The following is a 21,293-nucleotide window of genomic DNA, read 5'->3' on the forward strand; positions in this document are numbered from 1 at the left end:
AGCGACCCCCTTCTCCACCCCTCCCACTGACCCCCAAGAACTGGCCTGGCCCCCCACCGTGTTCCTTTAGCCAGACCTGCAGAAACCCACTGCCCCCCCCTCGCCAAGGTCACAGCTCTCCTTACTAACAGGACAGCTCCCACTAACAGGGCAGAAACTCCCTCCCACTGACCCCACATTCTACACCAGACTCCCACCCCCAACCTGGGCTGTAAACCCCACTAACCCCTGACCCAGGACACAGCCTTCTGACTCAGAGTCAAAGGCCCCAGACCTAAGTGGCAAGCCACACCCTCCAAAATGGGCAGAAGCCCCCTAGAGACCCCGACCCAAGACTAGAAATGTGCTCTGGCCTCCGACGCTGGCCACAGTCTTCCACCCTGCAACTCACAGGACTACGACTCTCCCATTGACCTTCAGTGGGCAGCAGACACCCCCCCCAGGGGTCCCCTGGCCATTCTGGAGCTCCCTCCCGCTCCCAGGGAAGAGCTGCACCTTCCAGAGCCCCCACCTTGGACGGCAGACCCAGCCCCCAAGTCTGGCTGAAGCCCCCCCACAGGACCCCTGATGGCCTGGGCTGTAAGCAGCAGCCTCCCCCCCACCAGGCCTCAGCCCCCCATTCCCCCCAACCCCGTCTCCCTCCAGGTCTCCTACGATGTTAACGGCTTCTGCGAGAGGAATCGGGACGTTCTGTTCTCTGACCTCATAGAGCTGATGCAGACCAGTGAACAGTGAGTGGCCCCTGGGAAGAAATCCCCTTAGGGAAGGGGGGGCCGGGAACCCCTCTGTCTTCCCCTGAGCTCCCATCACGCCGCAGGCTTTGGGAGTGGGGCTGGCCACAGGGACAGTGTTTCTAGTGACTGAGTAGCAGCCCGAGGTCCACAGGAAGAGGAGAGGAAAGAAGGCGGGTCCGGTGCTCCCCTGCACCGACCCAGTCCACATGTGACGCCGTGAGAACACAGCCTGCCCTGCATTTTTCTGTGTTAACACATAAGGACCGATGGGTCCATCTCCCTGATCAGTGCTGCACACCGGGTTCCACACATAAGGACCGATGGGTCCATCTCCCTGATCAGTGCTGCACACCGGGTTCCACACATAAGGACCGATGGGTCCATCTCCCTGATCAGTGCTGCACACCGGGTTCCATTTTTTGCCTTTTTAACCTCAAACATTTTTCCAAGCTCCACTGTGTGCCAGGCGCCACTCGAACCTGTGGGGAAAGAGGGCTGCACGGGTGGGAGAACGTGGCCCCTCTCACTGAGCGGAGAGCCAAGGGAGGAGGCGGGCATTGAACTAGAAACAATAGTGTGGCGTGAAAGCCGTAGGACAGGGGCCCCTGAGAGGCCAAAGTTATGGCTCCGGAATATCCTTGAATATCCTTAGAAAGGCAGCGTCTCAGACTCCACCCACCCCTACTAAATCAGAATGTGCGTTAAAAAAAATTTGTTTTAATGTTTTTTATTTTTGAGAGACAGAGAGAGACAGTGCGAGCAGGGGGGAGGGGACGGTCAGAGAGAGAGGGAGACAGAATCTGAAACAGGCTCCAGGCTCTGAGCTAGTTGTCAGCACAGAGCCCGATGCGGACTCGAACCCACAAACTGTGAGATCATGACCTGAGCTGAAGCCAGACGCTTACCGACTGAGCCCCCCAGGCGCCCCCAGAATGTGCGTTTTAACAAGATGCCCCGGATGCGTCCTTGAGAACCACGTGCACATTTGAACTTGAGATTCAGTGATCTAGACCAGCCCTGTCCATTATAGCCCCACATTCACATAGAATCCAAGCTACGCACATCATGACTTTAAAACAGCCTTTTGCAGGTACAATTTGCAAGCCGTTAAATTTGCGCATCTTAGGGAGTGACTTTTAGCCAAAGCACAGAATTGGACAACCATGACCGCTAATCCATTCGGGAAGCTTTGCATCGCACCAGAAAGATCCCTCGTGCCAAACTGCACTCAATCCCTATCCCCAGTACGTGTGTAATTTTAAATTCCCTAGTAAGCACACCGAGAAGGTACAAAGGTGGGGGCCCTGGGGTAGCTCGGTCAGTTAAGTGTCTGACGCTGGATATCGGCTCAGGTCGCGTGGCCTCAGAGTACCAGCCCGGGCTGGGGTGGGGCCCGGCCATCGGTGTGTTAACCAGCTCTCCTGGGGATTCTGGTGTCCACTGGGGTAAGCACTAAAAAGAAACACTAAGTTGATAAAGGGCTGGAGAGTGTGGTAGGCATCATTCACTTTTTTTTTTTACCTTCTTTTATTTTCTTTTTTTTTAAGTTTATTTATTTTGAGAGCGAGTGAGCAATGGAGGGACAGAGAGAGAGACAGATAGAATCCCAAGGAGGCTCCATGCTGTCAGCGCAGAGCCTGATGCGGGGCTCGGACCCACAAACCTCGTGATCATGACCTGAGCTGAAGCCAAAGAGTCAGACGCTCAACCGACTGAGCCACCCAGGCGCCCGTGACTTTCTTTTACTTTCCAACCGTGATAAAATATACACAATATAAAATGTATCTTTTCACCATTTGGAATTGCACAATTCGGTGGCATTAAGCACGTTCACGACGTGGGGCGAGCATCCCCACTCTCTCATTGCAGAGCGTTTTCGTCTTCCCAAATATACATTGATGGAGCAGTCCATGCATCCTGGGCGGGGAGGCTCAGGGAAGACCTCCTGGATGGAGAGAATGGCGAGTGTGGCAGAGTGTCTCACCAATCCCCTGTGGACGGGCAATGAGACTGTGCCTATCGTGACCACCCCAGGCAGGGTCCCGGCAGCAGCCCCCCTGGTCTCTAGCTCCTTGCACACATGAGAGTCTGTGCATGTAGGCTCCTTCCTGCCAGGGCACCTGCCCCTGTTGCCCGAGATGCCGCATCACTTGGTAGGTGTTCCTACTTAACTTAATTTTGTTCTATCTTACTTGCTCCCCAAGCTGTGCGTGGTCATGGAGGCAGAAGGAACAGGTGCAAACAAACCACACTGCAGGACCAAAAGCAACACTCTCTGGTTCTTGGCATTGCAGCCCCCACATTCAGGGAGAACTATACTTTGCAGTGTGCCCTCCAGGCCACGGGCATCTAGGTAGCCTCCCCTGTGGGAGAGGGTGCCTCTGACCCCTCCTGTGCCCCTGCCCAGGGCCTTCCTCCGGATGCTCTTTCCTGAGAAGCTGGATGCAGACAAGAAGGGCCGCCCCAGCACCGCCGGCTCCAAGATCAAGGTGGGTCCCAGGCAGAGAGGAGGAGCTGGGCATGGGGCGGGCGGGTACCGTCCTCTACTCACGCCGACCTCTGTCTCTCCTGCGTCCTGTCTCTGGCACCCTCTGTCTCACAGGGCCTTCCCTCAGCTCTGGTGGAAGGGCGGTACCAGCTTTCCTGATGTCCCCCTAACTCCCTAAACCGAGCGTGAGCCACCATCACCCTAATAATTTGTTTGGTCTTTTAGTTATTTGCAACTTGGATTGTGGGAAATATATACAAAAAATGTACCATCTTAACCATTGGTAGGTGCACGGCTCAGCGGCATTAAGCACACTCATGCTGGGCCACCATCCCCACCGTCTGTCCCCAGGACTTCTTCATCTTCCCACACGGAGACTCTGTCCCCACGAAGCACTGACCCCCCACCCCTGGCTGCCCCCATCCACTCTCTGTCTCTGTGGACGGGACTCCTCTAGGGACCCCCTGTGAGTGGGGTCACGCGGGACGTGTCCTTCTGTGTCTGGCTTACCTCACTCAGCATAATGTCCTCCAAGCCCGGCCGTGTTGTAGCAGGTGTCAGGATTTCCTTCCTTTCTAAAGGCTGAGGAATCTTCCAGCGTACGAGCGGACCACATTCTTCCTGTCCATCCCTTCGTGGATGGACACTTGGCTGCTTTCACGTTTTACCTACTGTGAACCGCGCACACACGGGATTCCGCTTCCAGGGAATCCCCAAAGATCAGGCAGAAACCCTTTGTGTAACATGTTCTGAGCGCTGTTACTCCATCCTCAAATGTTTGCTGAGCACTTATTATGCGCCCAAGTAAGCAGTGGGGGCTGAAAACACGAGAGCCCCTCGTCTGAGGCTCCGGGATCAGGGAGATACAGGATACCAGGCTCGCATGCAGGTGCTCACCGACCGGGGACCCGGACCCCGTGGGCCACTGGGAGCCAGCCCCCGCTTAGTGTGTGTCTGTCTCTGGGGTCTGTATACAGGGTGGGGGAGAGGGTCCCAGGGTCCCATCAGTACACCACCCCTGCCTTCTCCTCCACCCCAGAAACAAGCCAATGACCTGGTGGCCACACTAAAGAAGTGTACACCGCACTATATCCGCTGCATCAAACCCAACGAGACCAAGAAGCCCCGTGACTGGGAGGAGAGCAGGTGACTACCAGCCCGACCCCCAGCCTGCCCCGTCCCTCCGGAGCCCACCCAGGGCCATGTGACTCATCCCAAGACTAACCAAGGCTGACCCCCAGGACCAGTGCAAACTCCTCAGGGCCCCCGGTTCATACCTGGTACTGACCAAGACCTCCAGATGACAGGGATGACCCCGGACTGAGTGCAGGATGACTCAGGAGATGCCACCATCCCCTCGGTCCCCAGACCCTAGGACGCACCCCAAGATGAACTCTGGAACCAACCACAGGATGAACACCGACCTCTCACTCCCCAGAAGCTGGGTCCCCACCCCACAGAACTGACTCCCAGGCCAACCCCTGGGACCGGCACTGAAGTCGCCCCCCAGACTGTCCCCGGCATGAATCCAGACCCACTGGGCCCCACGTCTGCCCTTTCCAGCCCCGCCCAGGAGCACGCACCCCCTCCCAGGACCAGGAAGTGCCTCCCCGGGGACTCAACCTGCCTTCCCCTTTAGGGTCAAGCACCAGGTGGAGTACCTGGGCCTGAAGGAGAACATCAGAGTGCGCCGCGCTGGCTTTGCCTACCGTCGCCAATTCTCCAAGTTCCTGCAGAGGTGAGGTGCCCCCACCCCGCCATCCCCTGAGCGCCGCCCTGCAGAACATCCACGGAACCCTCCTGCGTCCTCTGCCTCCAGGTACGCCATCCTGACCCCGGAGACGTGGCCGCAGTGGCGTGGGGATGAACGGCAGGGGGTCCAGCATCTGCTCCGAGCAGTCAACATGGACCCAGACCAGTACCAGATGGGGACCACCAAGGTCTTTGTCAAGAACCCTGAGTCGGTAAGTAAGAGAGAGGCAGACGCCTGCATCGCTGCAGAGGGCTCAGGTCCTGGTCTTGGGCCCACTTCAGACCTGGCGCCTGTTTCTTTACCCCTCCGAGCCTCAGTTTCTCCACCTGGAAAGTGGGGAGGGTAGTGGCCACGCTGCAGGGCTGGGGTGAGGACTAGACAAAACAGGAAGTCCACTGCCCAGTGTGTGGCACGTAGCAGGTGCTCAGAAAAACCCAAATTAGCTGGGCAGTCCCTGGTGGCCAGGAGGCGGGTGGGGAACATGCAAGGCCATCTGTGGTGACGAGGCCCCGTGAGCCCCTCGCGGCTTAGCCAGCGCATCGTCGTTTCCTTCTTTCTACCCTTCTTCTCTTTCTGCTTTCTTCCTTTTTAACTAACTTCTATTTCTTTAATGTTTATTTATTTATTTGGGGGAGAGAGAGAGTGAGGGAGAGAGAATCCCAAGCCGGCTCTGCACAGTCAGCACCAAGCCTCACGCGGGGCTCGAACCCACGCACCATGAGATCACAACCTGAGCTGAAACCAAGAGTCAGACACTTCACTGGCTGAGCCACCCAGGCGCCCCTTAACTCACTTCTTTCTGTACCACCTCTTAGCCTGCTTTCTCTTTCATCTTCCTTCATTCACGGACACATTGAGACCATGGGCTGGAGACTCGGGTCCAAGTAGTGGTTTGCTTATCCCAAGCCCTGCCCTGAGCCCTGATCTATCAAAGAAAAACCTCATTCCGCAAATCCCTTCAGCACTTTATCATCAGCTCTTAGCTACTTTTTAAAATTTTTTTTAAATATTTTTTATTTATTTTCGAGAGACAGAGAGAGGCAGTGTGAGCAGGGGAGGGTCAGAGAGAGGGGGAGACACAGAATCCGAGGCAGGCTCCAGGCTCTGAGCTGTCAGCACAGAGCCCGACGCGGGGCTTGAATCCGTGAGATCATGACCTGAGCCAAAGCTGGATGCTTAACCGACTGAGCCACCCAGGTGCCCCGACAGCTCTTAGCCTTTTATCAGAAGGCCAGCAGCACCACCTAGCGTATGGCACCTCTGCTTTCCAGGGAAAAACCAAGTAACAAGCCTGTTTGGGGACCTACCGTATAGCATCATGACCATAGTTAACAACACTGTATTATATACTCAGAAGTAGACCTTCAGTGTCTGACCACAAAAAAGAAATGGTAACGGTGCCATGTGGTGGAGGTGTCAGCTAACCGATGGGGCCATGGTTCAGCCATAAATACGTGTATCCAATCGACTCCTGTGCCTTACATTTACACAGCGCTATGTGTCAATTATATCTCAGTAAAGGTAGGTGGGGGCAGTTTTTTAAAAAGCAATAAAGAAGGGGCACCTGGGTGGCTCAGTCGGTTAAGCATCTGATTTTGGCTCAGCTTATGATCTCACCGCTTGTGGGTTCGAGCCCCGCGTCAGGCTCTGTGCTGACAGCTAGCTCAGAGCGTGGAGCCTGCTTCAGATTCTGTGTCTCCCTCTCTCTCTCTGCCCCTCCCCCACTCATGCTTTGTCTGTCTCTCAAAAATAAATAGAACATAAAATATTTTTTTTAATTTTAAAAAGCAACAATGACAAGTAGAACAAAAAAGCAGGGCCAAGGTGGGGTGCCCGGCTGGCTGTTGGGAGAGCATGGAACTCTTGATCTCAGGATTTTAAGTTCAAGCCCCACTTTGGGTGTAGCGATTACTTAAAAATATAATCTTAAAGGGGATCATGGGTGGCTCAGTTGGTTAAGCATCTGGTTCTTGATTTTGGCGCAGGTCACAATCTCACTGTGAGATCGAGCCCCGTGTTGGGCTCTGCACTGATAGTGCGGAGCGTGTTTGGGATTCTCTCTCTCTGCCTCACCCCCCTTCATGCTCTCTCTTCCCCTCTCAAAACAAATAAATAAAAATTTAAAAAAGTAATGAAGTAAAATGAAATCCTTAAAAAAACAAATAAGGGGCACCTGAGTGGCTCAGTCGGTTGAGCATCTGATTTTGGCTCAGCTTATGATCTCACGGTTCATGAGTTCAAGCTCCGCATCGGGCTCTGTGCTGACAGCTCAGAGCCTGGAGCTGCTTCGGATTCTGTGTCTCCCTCTCTCTCTGCCCCTCCCCCGCTTGCACTCTGTCTCTCTCTCTCTCAAAAATAAACAAACATGAAAACAATTTTTATGTAAATAAATAAGGCAGTGCAAGGAATCCCCTAGGGCCTGCCTGGTCACCTGCTTCTGTGTGGGGATTGGACAGCAAATTGGGTCAGCCTTCCAGATGAGCTGTGCTAGCTCACCACACTCCCACGCAGACCTCCTGCTCCCCAGCCTGGACCAAGCTGGATTACTGGGCAAAGGTCTGCTGCCTGCCCTGGCCGGGCTAGGTGCCTCATCGCCTGCATCATCGTTGGCACCTGATCTACTAGCACCCGGGGGAACTTAAAGCAACTAGGAGACTCTCAGGAGGATTCCCTTGATGTTACTGTAATTTACAAGTAACTTTCCTTTCACCAAACCAAACACCTAACACAGTGGGGTGGAGACTGGAGATTTCATAGCTACAAAACTAGTCTGTCCAGGTACCTGGCTGGCTCAGTCAGTAGAGCACGCAGAGCTTGATCTACAGGTCATGTGTTCAAGCCCCACATCGGGCATAAAACTTAGAAGGAGAAGGAGAAAAGAAAAAAGAGAAACAAGAAAATAGTCTGTCTCGAAAGATCAGGTTCTCTGTCCCCTAAACTTGTCTGTACCGACTTCTAGAGCTTTCCTTCTCTATGGATGCGCTCTGCTCCAAGAAATGTGAACAGTCTGGAATTGCATTCAGAGTAGATCTTTGCACCAACAGAAACTAGCATCACAAACCAAAATTGCCCATGGCTGAAACTACATCCAGAACAAATCACACTGCAGCAGTTGAGAAAGAAAGGAGGGGACACAGAGAGAAAGAGAATCCATCTTGCTGGGTACAGTTTGCAAAATCTGACTCCAAAAGAAACATGTAAAATTTGACACTGAGAAAAAAAAAAAAAACACAAATAGACCAAACCGGCTAAGGCTATCTAAGGTAAAATCAAATTCTGACAAAAATTATTTCCATGGACGGAAATAATGAAATTCACACAGGGAAGAGTTTGGTGGAAAAAAATGTTGTAAGGGAAAACAAGACTGAAAATGTGCACAGGAAAAACCTGGGTGCAGTTCTGTAAGGGTTTACAACTGTGCTACATCGAACTTGATTGAAGAATTAAGTTTTCCTAATGGAGGTGGGGACTTTCTCAGCCAAAAATGCACTCACATTGGGATGATTTACACGGACTCAAAATACCCTTGGCCGTTTCATGCACCTGCCAGCCTTCCCGCCCATCAAGCTGCATGTGTGCCTTCCCCGTGGCACCCCCAACTGGATGGCTTCACCCAACAGAAATGAATTTTCCCACGTTTCTGGAAGCTAGAAATCTGAAATCAATGTGTCAGCAGGGCCACAGTCCCCCTAAAGTCTGCAGGGAAGATCCTGCCTTGACTCCCCTTAGCTTCTGGTGGGTGCCAGCCAGCCTCGCCATTTCTGATCACTCCAATCTCTACCTGTCATCACACAACCTTCTCCTCTGTGCCTGGGTCCAGATTTCCCTCTTCTTATAAAGACACCAAGTCATACTGGATTGAGGGACGGTCCCCCCACCCCCATCCACCCCTACCCTACTGCAGCATGACCTCATTTTAACTTGATTACATCTGCAAAGACCCTCTTTGTAGATAAGGTCACATTCACAGGTTCCGGGTGGACATGAACTTGGGGGAAACGTTATTCAAGCCACCACACCAGGATACGCTCAGATTTGGGGCCTGTCTCACCCCCCTTAAGCACACCCTGCCCTCTGCCTATGAAGGAGATGGATTTTAAACTCTGTGGACAGGAAGATTCCTTTCCCAACAATGGAAACAAATCACCTTCCCTGAGCAGAAATCACGAGATTGGAGGACACTGGTCTCATCTGCCCTAAACAGCTAAGGGAGAGAGGACTCCTGGCTGACTGGCCTACCCCCGCTTCAGTAAGGCTGGTCTCCCTGTATTCCTACCTGTCACCCCCTCAGCAAACTGCAGAGTAGGCCTACTGCCTTCCAGACTTCAGCTGGACACACTTTGTACACAGACCCACCGACCCACAGAACATCAGTCTGAGAAACAAAATACAGAAACTCCACCCGATTCCCTACAAGCTGCAAACCTGCAATCTTGGTGGGTTTTTTCTTGCTGGTGAAAACTCCCCACCTTTCATGAACACTTATAACACCTACAGCTTTCAAAGTTCTCCACAGCAGGTTTTTCAAAGTGCATGTGAGCTGGGAATCTGCAGAATTATTTTAGTCCCTGCAGGGACCCCGGGGGCTTCTGGGAAGCATCCGCCACCTTGGTCAGCAAAGCAGGCAGCCAGGCTTTGAGCGGTGACGTGAGGTCTGTGTATCTGACAAATCCCTCTCTGGGTGAAGTGCTAATTATTTTTCTGAACAAAGCCTAATTTTATGTTCAGTATTCCCCATTTCAGTGCTTCCCTGATTGACAATGCTGTCCCTTTTCTTGCTAAATTTCTCTTGGAATGACAATGTGCCCGAGCCATCTGTCCTACTGCAGAAAGTTGTTCTGTTCTCTGGCCAGCACCCCGCTGTCCTTATTACTGTAGATTTATAACTTTTCATATCCAGTGAGTTCCTCTTAAGTTCGCTGCTGTTATCCCAAGTGAATGGACATCCTTCGCGGCATTCCAAGCCCTAACACAGTCAATGCCCGAAGTCCCCTCTGGACAGAGACTCTAAAAGCTCAAAAGTCGCTATTTCTGGTGAGACTTCACAGCTAGTAAGGGGCAGAGTCGGGATCTGAACCCCACAAGACCAGCTCGAAGTTATAATTGCATGCAGGGGCTTGTGTTCCATACTGGGAGGGAAGCCTGTGTCCAGTCCTTTGGAGGAAGAAAAAAAAACGTTTGACCCTAGCGTCCGAGCATGTGTGCAGGAGCCGAAAGCAAGAGCGAGTGGGTGGGGTGAGATGGGGGGGAAGACCCACGGCCCCTCTCTTCTGCCCAGCTCTTCCTCTTGGAGGAGATGCGAGAACGGAAATTCGATGGCTTTGCCCGCACCATCCAGAAGGCCTGGCGGCGCCACGTGGCAGTCCGGAAGTACGAAGAGATGCGGGAGGAAGGTGAGAGCCCGCAGGTGGGAGGCTCGGGGTGGGGAGAGACGAGCTTGGAGGAGCCAGGCCACAACCTCTGCCCCCCGCCCCCCCGCCCGCATCCTGTGTCTCCACAGCGTCCAACATCCTGCTGCACAAGAAGGAGCGGAGACGGAACAGCATCAACCGGAACTTCGTCGGGGACTACCTGGGGCTGGAGGAGCGGCCGGAGCTGCGTCAGTTCCTGGGCAAGAGGGAACGCGTGGACTTCGCTGATTCGGTCACCAAGTATGACCGCCGCTTCAAGGTGAGGCACTAGCCGGCGGGCCCAGGCTGCCACTCCCACCAGAGGGACACGCCCTCATCCGGCCACCAGTCCCCAGGTATACTTTCACCCAGCCTAAATACACCTGTCTGTTAAATATGCCCTCGTGCCGCCCGGACACACCTGTCCATCACATATAGCTGCACCTGGCCAGACACAGCTGTCCACAAGAAGGTGCCACCCAGAAGCCCTGACCATAGGACCACGCCCACTTACTCTAGACACAACCCTGAAGTATCCCTCCGCCGGTCTAGCTAGATCTGTCAGTTAGCCGTAATCTTCATCTGGCCCAGATACACCCGAGCACAGGTGCGCTCTCATCTGGCCCGGGCCCCCACGTGCAGCAGGTTCACCTGCACCTGTCCTGCACCTGTTCACTGGCCCAGAAACCTCTCTCTAGCCAGTGTACTCTTACTTCACCTATTTCTTATATAACGTGACGACGTAACGTATCTTCACGTGGAGGTAAACCCTCCGCTGCCCTGTCCTTTGCCACCTCCCTGCCTGAGGCTGAGCCCCTAGAGCCAGGCGGCCCCGGACCCAGGGCTCCAGCCACCAGCTCTGGCCCTGCATCCTCACAGCCCATCAAGAGGGACTTGATCCTGACGCCCAAGTGTGTGTATATGATCGGGCGGGAGAAGGTGAAGAAGGGACCAGAGAAGGGCCAGGTGCGTGAGGTCCTGAAGAAGAAGGTGGAGATCCAGGCCCTTCGGGGAGTTTCCCTCAGGTGAGGCCAGGCCCTCGCCTGCCCCACTCACCCTCATCTGTCCCTGGTCATCCTCAGGTGCCCTCATACTTGTTACGCCATCTGTCACTCTGACCATGCTACCTACGCCAATACCTGGAACCCTCTTGGCCCTACCTCTTGGCCCTTCCCCTGCCCCCTCCCCCCGCCACTTTCCTCTGACCATCTTCCCCAGCGCATTGCCACCTCCCGCCTGTTCCCCTGCCTACGTCACCCCTCACTTGCCTTCACCCGACCCTGCCCGTGGCATCTCACAGGTCAGTCCTGCCACCCTCACTACCGCTCTCACCGGCCTTTCCTCCCACCCCTCCCCCAGCACGCGGCAAGACGACTTCTTCATCCTCCAAGAAGACGCGGCCGACAGCTTCCTAGAAAGCGTATTCAAGACCGAATTCGTCAGCCTCCTGAGCAAGCGTTTCGAGGAAGCGGCGCGGAGGGCCCTGCCCCTCACCTTCAGCGACACGTATGCCCCAACCCCGTATTCAGGCTGAGCTGGGCACGGCGACCCCTCTCCCACCGCGCTTGGGGAGTGGGCGTCCCTGCAGCTTCGTCCTCTCCCCACAGACTACAGTTCCGAGTGAAGAAGGAGGGCTGGGGCGGAGGTGGCACCCGCAGTGTCACTTTCTCCCGTGGCTCCGGCGACGTGGCCGTGCTCAAGGCCAGCGGCCGCTCCCTCACGGTCAGCGTGGGTGACGGGCTGCCCAAAAGCTCCAGTGAGTCTGCGCAGAACCGGCGGGAGGAGCCCAAGAGGCGGGACCTGAGGGGGCGTGGCCAGCGAGGGGGACAAATCAAGGCTGTGGGGCGGGCTAAGAGCGGGGTTTGAGGGGCCGTGGAGGGGTGGGTCTAGAGAGACTTAATAGGGAGGTCGCAGCCACGGAGAAGGCTAACCAATGAGTGGGAGAGAAATGTGGAGGAGGCGTGGCCAGAGAAGGGATCCCTCCCCCCCATGGGCGGTCCCAGAGTCAGACCAATGAGAGGTGAGGCCTGGGGGAGGAGCCAATTACTGGGCAGAGACTGGGTTCCAGAGACGGTGCTGATGAGACGGCTAGTGAGCTTGAGGGGGTGGGGCGTGGGCGGAGCCACAGAGTGAGCTGGACTTGTGGGCGGGGCCAAGGGCCTGCTGCGGTCTGGCCACCCTTGAGATTCCCACATCCTTTCCCCTTTCAGAACCTACACGGAAAGGAATGACCCAGGGAAGACCTCGAAGGGCAGCCCAGGCCCCTACCCGGGCAGCCCCTGGGCCTCCCAGAGGTAAGAAGACTTGTCTTTTGTGTGCTCCATGACCCAAGCTAGACTTCAGCGAAGTGGACCACTCTATTCTCTGCCCAGAATTCTCCACAGCACCCCATCTTTCACAAAATACAGACAAAGCTTAGTTTGATATTCAAAACCCTTCAGAATCCCACACTAGCTAACCATTCTCTCCCCTCCCATCTTAGACTCCTGTCATGCAAGCTACATCTTATTTTGCCAATTTAACCAATTTGTTCTTGTCCCCAAGCCTTTGCTAGGGCTCTTTGTTCCTCTCGTCTCCCAAATTCTCTCTCAGCTTGAGCTCCTATTCATCCTGCAAGACCCACTCACAAGAGCCCTCCTACAAAAGATGGAGGAAATCTTATCCCTGTAGAGCCTCCCTCTGGGCCAGCCCTTACCATGTGAGGTCGAGCATGTGGCTGGCTGCCTTCTCCCTCAGACTAGGAACTTGGAGCCAAGTTCCTCCCCAAATCCTCCTACCATCACCCTGACAAATGCTCCCACTCTTGCTCCTGCCACAGGCCTGGACCGCAACGGGGTGCCTCCCTTGGCCAGAAGGGGGGACCTGCCCCTAGAGATCACATCTGGAGGGGGCTCCCAGCAGCCTTTCCGGGGCCCTCCATCCTCAGCCCTGAGGGCCAGCAGACGCCCCCGGGCACGGCCCCCCTCGGAGCACAACACAGAATTCCTTAACGTGCCTGACCAGGGCGTGGCAGGGTAGGTGAGGAAAGAGGGCAGCCCCAGGAGGTGTACAAGGGGCGGGGGCATGTCTGGACTGTGATGGGCACTCCCTGTGCCCACAGCATGCAGAGGAAGCGCAGTGTTGGGCAGCGACCTGTGCCGGGCGTGGGCCGACCCAAGCCCCAGCCTCGGATGCATGGCCCGCGGTGCCGGGCACTGTACCAGTATGTGGGCCAAGACGTGGACGAGCTGAGCTTCAACGTGAATGAGGTCATCGAGATCCTCATGGAAGGTGTGTGTGCCGAACACCCCCATTCCTGCATTCCTGTAACCCCCATTCTCCCGAGGACAGAAGCCACCAGACCCATCCAGAGAGACTCTCTTCCAGGCCTAGTGGTGCATAGGCCAGAAGACCCTGGGTCTGGGGGGCCCCTCCTAAACCACTCTGGGGACCTGGCCTCACAGGAGCATGTCCAATCCCTGGGCCTCATTTTTCTCTCCTGTCAAGCACAGGACTGATAGCAGATCCTACCTCCAGAGACCCATGTGAGTAAAACATGGGTCATGCCCAGATGACCCAGGACACCTGCTACCTTAGTCCCCTGGGCCGCTCCCAGAGGGACTTAGACTCAACAGCACCCTCTGTGGGTCAATGGGGACCCCCTAAGAGGTTATTCACTGGTCCGTTATGGGGTTTATGGTGAGGCCCCTGTAGGAAGGGATAATGAGGGAAGATCACAAGAGAATGGTCTGGAATATGACAGAATGTGAGGCAGTGGCAGGGAAAACCGTGTGTCCGTCCCTCCCTCCCTTCCCTCTGTGGACAATTCTCTTTTCATCATCTGCCGTCTGCCACGCCCATGGAGATGAATAAGACAGGCGCAGAGCCAGCCTGAAGGCTCCCTCCAGGGCAAGCGGGTGCCACCTCATACTCCCTTCTCACCTGCAGATCCCTCGGGCTGGTGGAAAGGCCGGCTGCACGGCAAGGAGGGCCTCTTCCCAGGAAACTACGTGGAGAAGATCTGAGAGAGGCGGCCCCCCATTCTGCCTCCTGCCTGCCTGCCAGGGACCCAGGCCCTGCTGGCGGGGGGCGGGGGGGCCTCGTTTTCCTCGGCCGCATTGGCCAGAAGGCCCAGTCCTGCAGCATCCAGCCCAGCCCGGGCTCTGGGTCACCACTGGGTCTGGGGTGGGGGGGAGGGACACCACTGCAGCCACCCCAGGGCCCTGGCCTCCCTCATGTCATATACATTGCCTCCTGGGTCAAACAGGGCTAACAGCAGAATCTACCTCCCAGCTGCCTTGTGAGTATAAACGAGTTGTGTCCTGTGGGCCGAGGGCCAAGCACAGTTGGGGACGCACCTCGACAGGTGAGACCCCACGCTGTCTTCTCTCACCACCGAGGCAATAAACGTTGGCCAGGTGAAAGCATGGATTAATTTACTGAGTGCTCACAAGAACTACCTTCTCACAACCCTGTGAGGGAGGAGCCTCAGATGCCCCACTGCAGTTGAAAAAAAACGGAAGCTGAGAAGTTTCATCACTTGCCCAGGATTCCGCAGAGCCAAGCCTTAAACGCATGTGTGTCCCCTCTCCCAAAGCTGGAGTTTGCTTGCTGTTTCACCCACTGTTGGCCATTTGCATCCCAGCTTTCCTGCAGAAGAGTCTGGTGGGGCCTGTCAGCTTTGGATGTGCAGCCCTCAGACCCATCTGAGCCCTGCCTGGCCCCTGAGGAGGGAGGCAGGTCCCACACAACCCCTCGCAATGCACCCTGGGCCACCTCCAGCCCCTGCCCTCCACTCCGTGTCTGTGCCCTCTTAGCTCTCGCTCACCTGGGGTCAGGACCGGTTCTGATATTCAGTGGCCCTGGCTCTCTGCACTTACTGGTATGCATTTAGGGGGTCAGCCCGGCTCCTGGTCTCCCCAGATGTTTCCAAGCTGGTGATGCAGTCTGAGCCTTTCAGAACTCTCTGCAGGTGCAGCTGGAAATGTCTGGGGATCCTGCCATGGGCTGAACCTAAGGATCCTGACTTCCCGGATGGACACCCACTCTGTGCTCAGCCCCTTGAAAGAGCAGCCAGTCCGGAAGAGAAAAGCCAGACTGCTGGTGTCAGGACTGGGCCAGAGAAGGGCCAGGGGCAGGGGAAAAGAATGCAGACAAACAGTGGGCATTGCTGGAGGAGCCTAGAGATGGAAGAAAAGGGTTGGCATCAGCAGATCTTGGTGGCAAACACCACACCCGCCTGTCTCCACTGTGACAGGAGAACTGCAGGCAGAGGACACCTACCCAACTGGAGGATGGGAGATGAGGTAGCAAAGAAAGACCGGCCAGCAGAACCTTCTGTAGGTCTGAACCCTCTCTCTTCTGTACCTACCTTGTGAAGCTGAGCGTAGCTGGAAAGAAAAAGAAATCACAAGGTTGCAGCTGGTCCTCACCAGCTCTTTTATTAGCCAAGAATTAGGCAAAACCATGTAACCAGTCCCTTGAATGTCCCTGGTTTCCTCCATCTCTGGTTTTTGCCCCACCACTGCCCAACCACCACTGCGTCGCTCTCCATAACACTTAGACGCTAGGACAGGCTGGGGAGGAACTGCATAAGCCACCAACCTCATCAGCTGGGCATTTCCTGAAGAAGACTTGGGGCTTCCGCCTCCCTTCTCTGTCCCTGAACTCACCATGCAGGTTGCCTGCCCCTTGATATTTTGGGGTACAGCCCTAGGGCCCCACTGACACAGCAATCAGCCCATTTGCAGGAAGTAGGGCCTCTGGGCCTCACATCTAGGTCACAGCATCTTCAGACTGCAAACCTCAGAATTACCTTGGCCCTGCCCACTCCACAGCCCCACATCCTGTTGATTTCTAGAATTTCTTAAGCCTGGCCCCTCCTCTCCCTTCCTCGGGTTGCTTGTCCTTCTGAGGCCTCACCCCACCCTTCCCCAGATCACACCAACCTCCCCTGCACACAAACACACCTCTACCCAACATCAAGTGATCTCTTTGAGGTTGGTTTTTGTTGTTGTTGTTTATTTATTTATTTTGAGAGAGGGAGAGAGTGAGAGCACACAACCAGGGGAGGGTCAGAGAGTGAGAGAGTTAGAGAGAGAAACCCAAGCAGGCTCCACACCCAATGTAGAGCCCCATACAGGTCTTGATCTCACAAACCATAAGATCACAACCTGAGCCAAAATCAAAAGTCAGATGCTTAACCAACTGAACCACCCAGGTGCCTCAAATGATCTTTTTTTTAATTAATGAGTTTTTAACTGTTATAATGATGATTAAAAAAAATTTTTTTTTAATTCAAACAGCATAATGTGTGAAAAGTCTGTCTCACCCTCACCTGAAAATCTGTTCCTCTCCCCAGTTTTTTAATGTCTCCTTCTAATGATACCTCGGCGTATAAAGGCACATAGGTACGTCTTATGTACACAGCTGCAAATACACTGCACATAAAACCTATACTTGCCCAGAACTCCAGACACCTCTTAAATGTTAATGCGTTACAGAGATCTGAGATCAAAGATCAACTTTACCATCCCCCCCCCAATCGCCCACCCTCCAAACACCCAGGAATCAGATGGTGGACCCCCCCTGCTAAAAATTCATCAACGGTGAGAAAAGAAACCACACTCCTTCTCTCTCTACGTTTCACAAGGTGCTGTGTGACCTTCCCTGCACCAAATTCACTTTCTGACCTCCACACCATGCCCCCGCTCTGTTTCAGTAGTGAGCTGTTCTCCACACTGATCCTTGAGAAAGACAAGCTGGTCTTTCCCCACCTCAGGACATTTGCAGCCACTATCCACTTCCCAGAGTGCCCTGACCTTCCATTTGCTCACTCCTTCCTGAACACCAGATAACAGCTCAAAAGTCAACAGCTCAAAAGAGAACTTCCTTCTGTTTTTTTTGTCGCACTTAATATAACCTAAGGTGGTTTTTTGCATTTGTTGATTGATCGTCTGTTTCCCCATTTTAAAGTGTGAGCAGGCCCCTGAGGGTAACGATGTTTGTACTCCTTGGGTTGCCCAACGCCTAGCACCCAGTAGGAGCTCAAGGAATGTAGGATGGATAGATGACTCATTCCACCCAGGGCTCTCCATCCTTAAGCTACACCTGTCCTGAGGCCTGAGGAAACAGCTGGTTTCCTGCCCTGGGTTATCACAAAGGGCCTATTCCAACTTTCAGAAGTAAGTTCATTGACAATTTTGATGATCATTGGCAATTTCCCTCTAAAGAGGCACCCATCCATCACGACCTCTTCAAATAGGAGAATGTCTGTTTGTCCCCTTTCGAGAGCTCGTGGTGGGAAGGGAAGGAATAAAGATACCCATTTGCAAAGGAGAGCAAAGTTTCCGAAGGATTTTAAGCCAGGATCTCTGAGCACAGACATTAAAAGTGCACTTTTTGCTAGGAGGCCTGGGCTTGCAAACCCGTAGCGCCGCCTACTCTGCTCTCCAGGAGAACCCAGATCGCAGGCTCCGCCCCCTCGGGGGGCGTCGTGCGCAGGTTCTGCCCCTGCTCTCGCGAGAGCTGGCAGGCGGAAAATGGCGCCGGCTTGAGCGCGAGTCCGCGGACGCCCAGGGAGTCGCCACAGCCCCAGCCGGAGCCGCTGGAGTCGCGGAAACAAGAGGCTGAGCCGGGTCGAGGATGGTGAGCGCGGCGCCAGGGGTTCGGGCGCGACGAACCAGCGGGTATTGGCAGGGCGCGGCCCTGTGGCACACGCACCATCCGGTCGACCCCGCCCCCACATCCGGGCACTCTCCGGCCGCTGGCTGTCACTTGGGGAAACACCCCACCCCTGCTTCGTGGCCCGGCTTGGCGGAGCCACGCCTACACCGATTGGGCTCCGCCCCTGGTCCTTGTATATCCGGGTCTCTAGCACCTCCAGGTTCGACTGCACAGTTCGAGTCGGGCCGGTGTATATTTCCGTCCTCACATAATCCACTTGACCACTGCTGGCCCTTCCAGCATGTTTCTAGCGGCGCCAATTCAGGGCCCCGTCTGTATCATTGTCGTCCCGCCCACTCCTTGTAGGCCACGCCTCTGCCGTGTAAGGGACATCCATCCCACAGTCCCTAGCTGGGGACAAGGTATTTCTTTCACACGAGTAATTGCTGACAGATACCCACTTCTGCAATGAGGACACCCCCAGCCTCCTCCCAGAATGTGGAAACACAGGAGGCTCAGCCCACCCTTACCCTCCTGCCTCCCCTTGACGATGACTCCCTGGGATGGGGTTCTGATCGTCCAGGTTATGTCTCCAGGGCATTCGCTACTTCGCGAAAGGTCCACCCGTCTTGGCGGGGCCGGAGGGGTGCCCCTGGCTGGCCCATGCCGACCTGGGCCTAGAGGGGTGCTCCCTGCTTTTCCCTTCCACTAGGAGGAGGAAGCCTCGGGGCCCAGCCCGGACATGCCGGCCACTGCGGAGCCCAGCTTCAGTGAGACTGACAAGGAGGTGTTGTCCCCAGTCGTGGCTCCTGCGGCCACCCCGTCTTCCATGGGGGAGGAGCCAGGCCCTGACCGGGCAGCCACACCGCCAGTGTGGGACCACGGAGGGCCTGGAGGGACCCAGCAGGGTGCTCCTTCAGCCCCAGACAGTGGCCAGCCTGGCCCTGGATCCGGCCTTGGCCCGACCAGCACAGTCTCTGGGACCAGCGAGGACCTGAGGCCTCGCAGACGACGCCAACAAGCAGGTGATCTGGGATGGAGCCTTCTGGAGGGGGGTGGTGGGGTGGGGTCACAGGTCTTGGAAAAATGGAGAGGATTACAGAGTATCTCCAAACTTGGGGCCCGTCTAGAGGGAGTCACCATTTACTGAGCACCAGGTGCATGCCAGGCTGTGGCTACAGAGATGAGCCATGCCCGCTCAGCCCCTGTCCTCGGGTTGCTCAGGCTGGTGGGGAAACCAGACAGTAAAGGCCTTGATGGGAAACCAGTAGGGTAATTCCAGCCTCTCTGGGGCAGAACTCCGGACAGCAAGGATGGGGGAAGGGTGGGTGACACCCCCCCCCCCACCTTCTGTGCATCCCTCAGGGAAGCAGATACCCTGCTCCAGCCCCGGGTGCTGCCTCAGTTTCCCCAGTGTTCGAGACCTGGCACAGCATCTGCGTACCCACTGCCCACCCACGCAGTCCCTGGAAGGTAGGGTCAGAGTAGGTGGTGGGGAGGCAGTTGGGGTGGGAGGCAGGCAGAGCCTCCAGGCCAGCCTCTGCCACCGCTTTCCACTCGTGTCCTTCATCCCTGCCCCGCCAGGCAAGCTCTTCCGCTGCTCCGCCCTGAGCTGCACCGAGACCTTCCCCAGTATGCAGGAACTGGTGGCGCATGGCAAGCTGCACTACAAGCCCAATCGCTACTTCAAGTGAGACCCTGCCCATCCCCACTTCCACCTGTGCTCAGTAACCGGGCCCCAGGCAGCTTCTCCCCCCCCCCCACCCCACCCCCGGCTCGATGGCCACTACCTGAGGTCCAGGCAGGTCTCCCTTTCTAGTCAAGGGGGTTGGGTCCGGCAGTGGGCGTAGCCTCGAGCAAGCGCTGCCCTTACCTGCCCAGAAAGGGACTGGTAGCTGGAGCGAATCCCAGAGACCCGGAGGGCGGAACTCGGAAAGGGCGGAGCGTACGTGGCGTGTCTCCACCCAGCCCCTCCTCGCGCCCCTAGAGGAAAACCGGCCCCTTAAGTCAAAACTGAGACCTCCTTCCTCGTTTTCCCAGGCCCAGGACTCGGAGGGGTTTGGAAGGGTCGCGACCACATTGGGGGGCGCTTAGAGCAAGCGATGTGAGCTTTAGGCTCCCTCACTTACCACCCACGCGCGGCGGCCCCCCAGGTAGTATCGGAAAGGCCCTATTGTCCCCCGGAGACCCAGCCCAGCCCTGTGCCTGCCCCCAGGTGTGAGAACTGCCTCCTGCGCTTCCGCACGCACCGCTCGCTCTTCAAGCATCTGCATGTTTGCGCCGAGCATGCGCAGAGCCCAGCCCCGCCGCCGCCCCCCGCTCTCGACAAGGAGCCACCGGCGCCCGAGCGTCCCCTGGAGTCCGACACTGCGTCCGCGCCGGGCCTGCCCTTCCCGCTGCTCGAGCCTTTCACGGCCCCCGCCCCTGCTCCCACCGGGCCCTTCCTGCCCTACTTGAACCCCACGCCCTTTGGCCTGAGCCCTCCACGCCTGCGCCCCTTCCTGGCCGCGGCGCCCGGGCCGCCCGCCTCCAGCGCTGCAGTCTGGAAGAAGAGTCAAGGTGAGTGTGGGAACAGGGCCGCCTGAAGGGCGAGCCGGGCTCCCACAGACTTCTGACCTTGACCCGCCCGTTTAATTCAGGTGCCGGCGGCAGCCCGCGAAGACCCCAGGGCGGCTCCGACGCGCCCTCAGGTGCGTGCAGGTGACCACCAGGGACGGGTGGAGGGGATTTCTGTCTTGCGCCCTGCCAGGCCCAGGGGATGCTGGGAGGCAGCGTTGCCCACCCCTCCCCAGGCGGCCAGAACCGCTACCCATGAAATACAAGATTTTGCCTTAAACATGATTGGCCCCCGAGCCTTCATCTGCGCCGGCGTTTCCGTGTAAAACCCGCGCCCGGTTCACGAGCCCTTCCCCCCGCGGTGGCTCCAGGGGTAGGAGTCGGGGGGTTCGGGTACGTCGAGGTTTAGGGTCCCCAGTTTCGGAGAGATGGCATAGGATCCGGAGAAGTGGATCTGCCAGGCCAGGCCCGCCCGGTGCAGGGGAGCCGCTGGGGAGGCAGGGAGAGGTCCGACCCGCACCCGTCCTGGTCCAGCGCCCTCGGCGGCGGAAGGGTCCTCGGGCCCGGGACTGACGGGGCCCCGCCTGCCCGCAGGGCACGCGGCCCCCAGCCGCATCGTGTGGGAGCACACGCGCGGCCGCTACTCGTGCATGCAGTGCGCCTTCTCCACGGCCTCGCGGCCCGCCATGACCCTGCACCTGGAGGACCACCGCCCCTTCGCCCCCGCG

At 56.4% G+C, this 21,293-nt stretch overlaps 2 protein-coding genes across 2 annotated transcripts in view; both read left to right on the top strand.

Annotated features, from left to right (window-relative positions):
• MYO1F (myosin IF) overlaps positions 1 to 14,768 on the top strand; it is a 31,554-nt gene extending 16,786 nt beyond the window's left edge. Inside the window, exons 15-28 of the mRNA XM_029916111.1 lie at positions 646 to 731; positions 3,142 to 3,223; positions 4,262 to 4,368; positions 4,862 to 4,960; positions 5,042 to 5,186; positions 10,254 to 10,368; positions 10,476 to 10,645; positions 11,245 to 11,390; positions 11,725 to 11,871; positions 11,973 to 12,121; positions 12,576 to 12,659; positions 13,184 to 13,379; positions 13,466 to 13,635; positions 14,293 to 14,768. Coding sequence (XP_029771971.1) covers positions 646 to 731; positions 3,142 to 3,223; positions 4,262 to 4,368; positions 4,862 to 4,960; positions 5,042 to 5,186; positions 10,254 to 10,368; positions 10,476 to 10,645; positions 11,245 to 11,390; positions 11,725 to 11,871; positions 11,973 to 12,121; positions 12,576 to 12,659; positions 13,184 to 13,379; positions 13,466 to 13,635; positions 14,293 to 14,369 — 1,773 coding nt within the window. The 3' untranslated portion in view covers positions 14,370 to 14,768. The remainder of the gene's footprint in view (positions 1 to 645; positions 732 to 3,141; positions 3,224 to 4,261; positions 4,369 to 4,861; positions 4,961 to 5,041; positions 5,187 to 10,253; positions 10,369 to 10,475; positions 10,646 to 11,244; positions 11,391 to 11,724; positions 11,872 to 11,972; positions 12,122 to 12,575; positions 12,660 to 13,183; positions 13,380 to 13,465; positions 13,636 to 14,292) is intronic.
• Positions 14,769 to 17,844: 3,076 nt separating this feature from the next.
• ZNF414 (zinc finger protein 414) overlaps positions 17,845 to 21,293 on the top strand; it is a 3,811-nt gene continuing 362 nt past the window's right edge. Inside the window, exons 1-7 of the mRNA XM_029916112.1 lie at positions 17,845 to 17,991; positions 18,722 to 19,034; positions 19,375 to 19,482; positions 19,594 to 19,699; positions 20,225 to 20,568; positions 20,649 to 20,699; positions 21,160 to 21,292. Of these exons, the coding sequence (XP_029771972.1) occupies positions 17,989 to 17,991; positions 18,722 to 19,034; positions 19,375 to 19,482; positions 19,594 to 19,699; positions 20,225 to 20,568; positions 20,649 to 20,699; positions 21,160 to 21,292 (1,058 nt within the window). The 5' untranslated portion in view covers positions 17,845 to 17,988. The remainder of the gene's footprint in view (positions 17,992 to 18,721; positions 19,035 to 19,374; positions 19,483 to 19,593; positions 19,700 to 20,224; positions 20,569 to 20,648; positions 20,700 to 21,159; position 21,293) is intronic.

Source organism: Suricata suricatta, chromosome 12, assembly GCF_006229205.1.
Source record: "Suricata suricatta isolate VVHF042 chromosome 12, meerkat_22Aug2017_6uvM2_HiC, whole genome shotgun sequence".
NCBI lineage: Eukaryota > Metazoa > Chordata > Mammalia > Carnivora > Herpestidae > Suricata > Suricata suricatta.